General features: G+C 33.6%; 1 protein-coding gene across 1 annotated transcript; it reads left to right on the plus strand.

Annotated features, from left to right (window-relative positions):
- The first annotated feature begins 9,001 nt into the window (after positions 1-9,001).
- On the plus strand, positions 9,002-10,427 carry LOC149579928 (guard cell S-type anion channel SLAC1-like). The gene is made up of 4 exons (XM_089802743.1): positions 9,002-9,143; positions 9,247-9,368; positions 9,512-9,946; positions 10,059-10,427. Exons 1-4 carry the CDS (start codon positions 9,002-9,004, stop codon positions 10,425-10,427), a joined length of 1,068 nt encoding a protein of 355 aa, XP_089658869.1.

The following is a 10,427-nucleotide window of genomic DNA, read 5'->3' on the forward strand; positions in this document are numbered from 1 at the left end:
GTACGGAATATGCACGTGTCAGATTTCCGGCTGATAGGTCCACATGTTCCAATGACTTTGGTGCACGTGTTGGGTCTTATCTCCAAAAATGCGTAGATTTGGAGTTTGAAAAAATAGCGATGCCTGAATATTCTTTCGATGCTGCCGAAATTCTCACGAAAAAATGGTGAAATAAATTGCAGTGCGTTAGCCGAGGGTTTACGCAGTTGCTGGAGAACGTGAGCAGTGGAAACCTCGCCGAAAAGTAGAGCGCGGGAGAACCTCTGCGGGATGACAACACCGAGAAACCTTGACGTGCAGGGGGTTGGAGATCAGTCGCCACCGGAAAGAGCAAACGGCGATCTCGAAAGCCGAAGGTCGGGCCAGAGGTGTCTGCATGTCTGAAGAAGAACGCGAAGGCCAAAAAACCCTAGCGCAGGCACAGTCTGAGTTTGAGCGTGGGCAGAAACAATCGTCGGTGATCTGTGGATTAATCCACCACAAATATAATACAGATCCAGGGGTTGACAGCCCGGGTCTATTAAAACATTTTCTCTGCTCGTGCCCGTAGGGCAAAACAAAATTTTGCAAAATTTTGATGACGAAAATTACAGAGAAAAAAATGCAGATCAAATAAATTAACAAGATCTGCAGAAGATGATCATACCGATACCGCAAATTGAGGCTTTCGAGGTTTGATTTGCTAAAAAAATTTGCCTCACGGTCGAGTATGGGCCAAAGTAGGCATGCTTATAGTCAATTTTCACCGGTTCAGCGTTTCGTATGCAAAGGAGAGGTCAGATTTGATGCTGGATGCTCCCAATTTCTATAGCACTCTGGATTCAGGCTGAGGTGATGAAGCAAGAGGTGGTCTCGAACGGCTATGTGATGAGAAAGACTCCAAGCTCTGATACCATGTAAGAATTTGCTTAAGGGAAAAATTCACCCAAGAACCAAGAACTCAAACACAAGCACACAGTAGACCAAAGAAGGATATGATCAATTAATCAGAGTATGTCCGAATACATTGCTCTGTTTAGAATGTGATTCTAATACACTAGGAGTGCCTGATTATAAAGGCTACAGGAGAACTTCTAGAATGCATAGAAGTTAGCACCATGAAGTGTCAAACAGCCAAGCACATGTCCACCAAATATGGATTATCCTCCATTAAGCACAAAAATAAGTGTGGTGATGAGAGGATAAGCCTAGAAGAGTGGAACATGCAAAACAGTGTTGTAGACACCATGTGCTCAAATAAAGGTGCAGACTCCTGTGTTGTCAACATGACAAATCACAAGGTGGCACAAAATCCTAAGTGTCTCATAATAAAAATAATAAAAATAATGCAAAGTAATTAACTAATGCATTAACCAAAGTAAATTTAAGTAAGTGTAAATAGTAAAGTACTAATTTAAACCAACAAGTGGCAACATCTTCATCATAGGCCAGCTTTGACTTCGTAGAGCTTGAAGTACTTACAGCTGTAACTACGGGATCCCAACTATTAGGTAAAGAATATAACAAGATGATTGCTTTGGATTTGTCATCTTGAGTCATACCAACCGAGCTTGCTTGACATAATAGGGTGTTCAAATCATTTATATGATTTGACATTGCAATCCGTTCCTTCATTTTCAGTTTGTAGAGTTTCTTCATAATGAAGATTTTGTTTGCAACCGACGTCGTTTGATACATATTCTGAAGTTTGTCCCAAACATCTTTCGTTGACATCTCATTTGAGACATTGAACAAGACATTTTTCGCTAGTGAGAGAAAAATGGATGCCATAGCCTTGTCATCCATCTTTTGCCAATCTTCATCAGTCATTGTAGATGGTTTCTTAGACTTTCCGTCGATTGCGAGAGCCAAGTCTTGCTTAACGAGCAAGGAACGCATCTGCACTTTCCACAGGCTGTAATTCTTGCCTATAAATTTCTCTATTTTCAAATCCTCCATCTTTCTGAAAAATTCAACACTAATTTTCCAATCTGCACACCTCGTGCTCTGATACCAATTGAAAGGATTTAAACAAAGAAATTAAATGCCGCAATAAGAAGAAATACACAACACCGGATGTATCCTGGTTCACCACAATAGTGGCTACCTCCAGACTGCAGAGTATTGAATTAATAAGAAAAAGTTATTTACAAAATGAGCAGGAGCAGCATATAAACGGGCTTCAATAATATTACAAATGAAGAGTCTTTGGAAACCAAGAGACTCGATTATTGGAGGGAACAAAGATGACTGGTTGCCTTCACAATATCAACATATTCAAATTTAAGCTCGGCTCACTTTCTGTATGAAGTGTGAGTTGGATTATCGGAATATTAGCATGGCCATCCATTAATGAAATATAAGATTAATGAATCCAGTTTAGGAAAGCCAAATTTTACTCGTTCACTCATTACTGCCGAAAGTAATCGACCGACGAAGTACCTCTCCTCTAATCGATTGGTTTTGTACAAACTTGAATCTTTTCATTCCGTACGGACGGCATACAAGCACGTCCTCAGATTGCAACTACAATCTATAGTTCAACTTCCTATCCCACCAAGAGTCGTGATTGATCATCTCGCGTGGACAAATTCCAAATATTTTAAGCATTCAACGAAATAGGGCATATTTTCAAATCCCACAAAACAGAAATGGACAGTGGATCCATATGGTTACTGTCTAGCCATTGAATCTAACCTGTGACATTGACAAGCTTTACATGACCTATCGCTCGACGCAAATTATGCTCCCTCTACCTACACATCCCATTCAATGTTCTTTTGTCATTTGAATGACTTCAGGCAGAATAGACTTCTGAATTAGAATTCTATACGCTCATATAAACCGAACCTTGTAATCAAAATTGTAATAACTCAGAAATTATGACTTATATAGGCTTGAGGATTTGAATATAATTCTGTTTCTAGAAAATTTCAATATTAAATTTGTAAATTTGTGAGAATCGTCAATTTTTTCTGAACAGTTTACAGAATGGAAATGCTTAATTTTCCAAATTCAAATCAAAATACTAAATAAAATTAAAATTTGATTATAAATTACAGTCTTGATGGTTGAAAATATGCAATGTTTTCCAACACTATATATACATATATATATACATAAATATATCTATATATATACATATATATATACATATATACATACATACATACATATATACATATATACATACATATATATATATATATATATATATATATATATATATATATATATATATATATATATATATATATATATATATATATATATATATATATATATATATATATATATATATATATATATATATACATATATACATACACACACACACACACACACACATAGATATATATATATATATATGCTTGAGGTTTTGAATACTGTTACATTTTTTATAGCTGCAAATTGGACATAATGATATTTTCTTTTGACTAAATAGTGATGTCAAAGTAATATTTGATCTTTCAAAATTTCAAAAGAAACATAGTCAAAACTTCTACTAATGATCGTCAAGCTTTGCAGTTTAAGATTCAAAAAATTGTTGATAATAAGGTTATTCATGTATCTCCTTATAATAATATCTATGTTAGTCTGCATTTATTTAAATAATATTTTGGTCCCTATTATGTTGCTTCGCACCATTTAACATTGTCAACTTCTGTCTTAGGGTCTCATTGTCATACATATTCTGCTTTGTGAGTAGTATAGTAGGTCCTCTATTCACTTCTCACTACAAATGGGGGACAAGCAAACATCATCCATATTTTTCATGATTTCAAGGATTCACTATTTCCTTTAGTTCAATGTTATTTGCTTGTCATGTAACATCCAATCTTATATTATTAGAAAGTAGGTTTTCATGGTAGATAGATCACTTACCTTGGAGACTCGTAATATTGTGTTATCCTATTCAAGGATTTAATTTTTCACTTTTTATACGTTGTCTCATTTCTATACTGAGATTTCTTTATATTTCTTCATCACTTCCTTAAAATTTTGAAATAAAAACACTAAAAAAAGAATTCATCTTAAGGGAGGGCATACATATTCCCCTTCTTTTCATATGTTTTGGATTTGGTTGACTAGCATCATACACACACTTGCTAGACAATTTAAACTATCCTTGCACACTCTAAAATCTTTCTCATGGATTAGTGAATATGGATTTTGAGTTGTTCTTAGGGCACTTTTTCTTTGTGGGCTTGATATGCTTCCTAGGTTATCCTCAAATCTTGGCATTACTACTTCATCTCTCCCTTTCACATATCTTTTCTCTGTATGCATTAGGCACAATGCTAAAGCATGGATTATTTGTTTGAAGATACCATCCTTGACACACTCTCTCTCCTTTGCATGCACATATGCTCAATCTCATCTATGGGTCATACATAACAATTTTCTAAAGTCCCATTCATGGGTAACACAATCTTACTAGACTTTACCATGTTAATACAAAGAATGTTGATCATTGGGAGTGCCTTCTAATAGATTGGTTAATGGGTTATCACCCTATTTGACTCTTTCAATGCCATCTTTTGTAACAACTCTTGCAAGTGATCCATAGTAAGGTGAGCACTCTACTTGGAAAGATAATTACCCCCTTTCCCTCTATGCTTCTTTTCATATTGTGATTTCTTTTTTATTATGATCTTGGAGCTATAAAGGGCATAATCTATTTGGGAATTGGGTGACTATTGGTCTCCTTGATCATAATAAGATAATCTGATGTCTTGTGCTCTACTTTACCGAGAGTTTGATTCGAGTCCATACTTTCTCTAAAGTGGTGGCTACATGTACCATCTTAAATTGGAAGCACTCCAATTTAATGAAAGTTTAACACCCATTTAATGTAATACTATCATTTATTTATATTTATCTTCTATATTTCCTCCATTTGAATAATTAATCTCATCTCATTTCACCTTTTATTGATTTAGAATTAATATAAATGTGCTGACTTTTATTTCTCTTAAACATGCTATCCTCATCTATTCAATAATTTAAATAAATATTTAAAATTTATTCCATGTTAAATAATACTTTATTTTTAGGTAATAGCACAAACTTGGATCGTAATTTTGCAGAAGTCAATTTTGAAGAATGAGATCTTTTCAGAAATAGCTACTCGGTTTTAACAAATTAGGTACCTGTTATAGTTCAAGCACTCGCCCAAAGCATGTTTTAAAAATTAGGTACCCGACTTTAAATATATTGGTACCCTTTTCTAGAAGACTATAAAACCCATTTTTTGCGGGGAGTTTCTAGTCATTTTTACGGAGTGTAAAATGGGAGCCTGATTTTAGCATGGAAACAAGAGCTCGATTTCAGATTTCTTCTGACCCCCTCTTTTTTTTATTGTACCAAGTATTTTTCTTTGTTTTCTACTATTTTATTTCATTGTTTTTAGTCTCATACTTTGTAATTTTGTCAATTTATTTAGTTATTTTCACATTTAATATGTAGAATTGTAAGTTTCCATTGTTAATAGTTTTATCTTTAAATTATTGTATCTATTAATTTAAATAGTTTGATATATGTTCATAATTTTTTTTTGTAGATGTTCGCTTAAAAATTATTATTTTACATGTTTCGATGTATTTAATAAAAATTACAATGTTGAATGATTGGATAGATGTAAATTAGATTGTTTAAACATATAATTACATTGATATTTTAGATTTATTTCAACAAAATAGTAATTAATTATAAATTAATTTGTAAACCATATTAGAAAAAGGTAAAACTAACTAGATTCCTAAGTCTAAGCTCAACATAACCATAATTGTTCAATAATTTAATCTAAACCATAAACATAAAACTAAGTATTTAATGTGCTCCATTACCTTAAAACCATAATTTTAACTCTAAATCGTAGATTCGTGTAACTCTAATTGTAAGCTCAACTCTTTAATCCTATCTTTAACTCAATCTCTAATCCTAAATAGTCATACATAACCATTTATCCTTAATACAACCTTAGCCGTAATTATGACATTTAAATGTAGACAAGCTCTTAAATTCTATTTGTGTTTTTCAATAAGTAATGTTTCCCTCGAAATCAAATGTAATTTTAAATCCCCTATTCCAAATTATCTGGACCATCATATCCATTTATCATTTCATTATTTAGTTAGATAAATTTTACAACAAAATTTTCAATAATTTGATGAGCATAACTTTTTTAATAAAACTACACACTAACCATAAACACAGTATTAACCTTGATATAAAATCTCACTCTCATCATAATTCTAAGCCTAGGCCTAACAGTAATTAAAATTGAGAAACCTAACCCTGATCATTAATACTATTACATTTTTTATAGCTATAAATTGGACACAATGATATTTTCTTTTGACTAAATAGTGACTCCAAAGTAATGCTTGACCTTTTAAAATGTAGAAAGAAACATAGTCAAAACCTCTACTGATGATTGTCAAGCTCTTCATTTTAAGATTCAAAAAATTGTTGATAATCAGGTTATTCACGTATCTCCTTATAATGATACCTTTGTTAATATGCATTTATTTAAATAATATTTCGGTCCCTATTATGTTTCTTTGCACCATGTAACATTGTGAGCCTCTATCATTGGGGTTCATTGTCATACATGGTCTACTTTGTGAGTAGTATAGCAGGTCCTCTTTTCACTTCTTCCTACACTTGGGGGACAAGTGAACACCATCCATATTTTTCATTCTTTCAAGGATTCACTATTTCCTTTAGTTCAATATTATTTGATTGTTATGTAACATCTAATCTTATATTATTAGAAAGTGGGTTTCCACGGTAGATAGATCACTTAACTTTCAGATTCATAATATTGTGTTATGCTTTTCAAGGATTTACCTTTTTGCTTTTTATATAGTGTCTCATTTCACCCTACCCTTCTATGACCTCATAGGGTTGTGAGCTCTTTGGTTTGGGCTAGGTGTTTCTTGTGGATATTATTTCTATTCTAAGATTTCTTTATATTTCTTCATCACTTCCTTAATATGTTGAAATAATAATGTAAAATCATCTTAAGAGGGACATACATATTCCCCTTCTTTTCATATGTCTTGGATTTGGTTGACTAGCATGATACACACACTTGCTAGACAATTTGACCTATCCTTGCACACTCTCAAATCCTTTTCATAGATTAGTAAATATGGATTTTGAGTATTTCTTAGGGTACTTTAGCCTTGTGGGATTGATATGCTTCCTAGGTTATCGTCAAATCTCTACATTACTACTTCATCCATCCCTTTCACATATCTTTTCCCTTTATGGATTAGGCATAATCCTAAAGCATGGATTATTTGTTGGAAGAGAGCATCCTTGATATTGGGTCTCTCTCTCCTTTGGATGCAAATATGCTCAATATCATCTATGGGCCATACATAACAATTTTCTTAAGTCCTATACATGGGTAGCACAATCTTACTAGACTTTACCATGGTAATATGATGAGGGCACAATCCAAGACCAAAATGAACACAATAGGAAAAAGGAAATATTAATAACAAAAGTGATATCCTCTTACATTCAGTAATGAGGATAGACTCAAAGACGTGCCCTATGTGTTTAGAATGTAGTCTGATCCTAGAGAAAAACTCTCCAATAGTACCTTCTCCCAAACTAGAAGGTTCTAAAAACCACATCAAAAGTCGATGTAAAATTAGAAGAATCTAGAAATAGTAGTGCAACTGCCAATTGAAATAACTTTTGATCTGGGACTTTGATTGAGGAATCATTTACATTTCCAGAAAGATCTCCAAGTGCTCTATAGCCCAATAGAAGAGCTTTCCTTGTCCTCCATTTTTTGTGCCCATACAAGGCCATCTAGTGCCTCAAATATGACTTTGAAGTGCTCTTAGGGGGTCTCTAGGCAACTTAAAACTACAATAACTTTCAAATGTAAATATTTTTTACTTGATTCTTTTTTTAGAGTGCTTCAAATAACAATTATAATCACCCCTCTAACTTGTCATAATTATGGCTCAATTATAGAATAACCTATTTTTTACATTAGCACGTATTCCAAGGTGCTGACAAAATCTAAACCAAAAAATTAATAGTGGAACTATGAGAGGTGAAACCTCTATTTGACCCAAATGTGTATCCAGAAATAAAAATACATTATACAGAAACTACCACATCCCTGCAACATTTCATTACTATGCATGGTACCATGTATAGATCAAAATACATCATAATGGTAATGAAATTGAACATGAGTTTTACAACATGTGATTTTATCCTTATTAATCCTTAGATACCATGGTTTACACTTTTCAAAAAATCTTTGACTAATGATAATAGTTAACACCTTACCATCTACAAATTTTCTGAACAATCTAGTTTGAGTCACATCCAAAAGGTGTTCAGGATGTGGATCATGTATTTTTGAGACAACTTTCAATTTAAGAACATCTCTTGAATTAGGTGATACTTTTGTATTATCATCCCAAAAATATTTCAATGAAACTTTTAACTTCACTTGTAAGTTTCATATCACATCTTACAAGTCTACCACTAGAAGTCCACAAAATATTTGTTGTATCACATTCAAACTTATCCCTTCTCTTTACAATTCTTTTTAAAGTCTTATGATTCACATTAAGATATGCACTTATGTAATTAATCAATATTTTTTCATTTGTTGATTTGTTAACTAGAGCTACCATTGTTGCTCATTGTGCTACATAGGAATTATCTTTAGAGTGATTTCTCTTTCTGATAACATCAAAGGCACTAGCATTAGTGGATACAACTTGTGTTAAAGACACATTTTTGTTTTTGGATTTTGCATACATTCCTAACCTTTTCATTACTTTTCATCTTTTAGACATTTTAATTAGTTTCAAATTCAATTGACATTGAAAACCAAATTTCTTATTATAAAAAAATGTCGATATAATCTATTAGCATGTATCCGGATTTGTGTCTATGAAACCAATCCATCCAACAGGTAAGCTTTTCTGCAAAAAAATCCATTTTATGTTATAAATAAAGCTCAACTAAATAAATAATGCTAGTTTTAACTGTTTATCTTGGGGGAAAAAATGTCAAGCAGGAACGAATGGATTCGAAAGCGCAGGGTAAATTACCGTTTTTGATAAGAAATTCATTCTGGGCACTTTCACATATGCCTCGGCCTCTGCGGTCAAACGGTTCTTTGGAAAACTCTAGACAAGAACACCTCGTCTTTTATTCATTTTCCTTTCAAGATCCCAAGTAACTTCACATTTATGCTGTGGTTGCTTGCTTTATTAGGATTTCTCTTGATATCGGGAGCTTACATGCTAAAATGCGTGTTTCATTTCGAGACTGTTCGCATTGATTATTACGATCGTGTAAGAGTGAACTATTTCTTTGTACCGTGGATCGCAAGAATGGTATTAAGGTTGGGACTTCCTTCTTCTTTCGGCTACTCTTAAACATCACACATTAAGGAGAAAATTAAGTTGGAAAAAAAAAATCAATTTTGACTATTTAACACTTTTAGTTTTGGAATGAAACTTAATGTATGATGTTTAAGCTGTCCGCTTCCTTTGACAAAGTCCATCCTTTGGTCTACTGTATGTTTATGGCTCCCATCGCAATCTTAGAGCTCAAAATCTACGGTCAACGGTTCACCAAAGGAAAGAGGTCGCTGGCTCAAGTCGCAAACCCATCCACTCATTTGTCTATAATCGGAAATTTTTTCTTTGCCCGCGTTGCAGCAAAGGTAGATTGGAGAGAAATTGAACTGTTCCTTTTTACTGTGGGATTCATTCATTATGCAGTCGTGTTCATAACACTTTACCAGAGACTCTCCTCGGACATCACTATTTCCAGAAAGATATTCCCAGTGTTCTTTCTATTTGTTGCAGCTCCAAGCTCGGCAAGCCTCGCGTGGGAAGAAATATCGGGAACGTTCGATACGTTCTCCAAGATGCTGCTTTTCCTCTCACTTTTCTTATGCTCCGCCTTGGTGAGTATTGTGATCAGATAGCACAATTAAAAAAATAAAATTTGAATTTTGCATCAGATTAATTGAATTAGAATACTAATTACACAAACTTTCTTCACCTTTGAACTTTCAGATAATGAGAATCGATTTCTTCCGGAACACTGTACAGAAAGTATCAATGATATGGTGGGCATGCGCATATCCAATCACGACAACATCAGTGGTCGCACTGAGATATGCAGAGAATGTGAAGCATCTCGTTGCTCATACAATGGCTTTTGTTCTCTCTTCTGTTTCCATGGTGATGTTACTAATTCTTGCACTGTTAACTATGGTTAGCATGGTAGTAGCTAGGGACCACTATTTTTGGATGACACCGTCATCATTATTTGCTACGAGACTCAAAGAAAAGGTCTCTTGCGAGCTAAACGATCCCAAGGCTCTTGCTAGTCCTTATTTAGATACATTGTACAATATGATCGACAATTGTCACCATGGCTAG

This window comes from Cupressus sempervirens, chromosome 1 (genome assembly GCF_028749045.1).
Source record: "Cupressus sempervirens isolate cs-2001-9-10 chromosome 1, ASM2874904v1, whole genome shotgun sequence".
Classification (NCBI taxonomy): domain Eukaryota; kingdom Viridiplantae; phylum Streptophyta; class Pinopsida; order Cupressales; family Cupressaceae; genus Cupressus; species Cupressus sempervirens.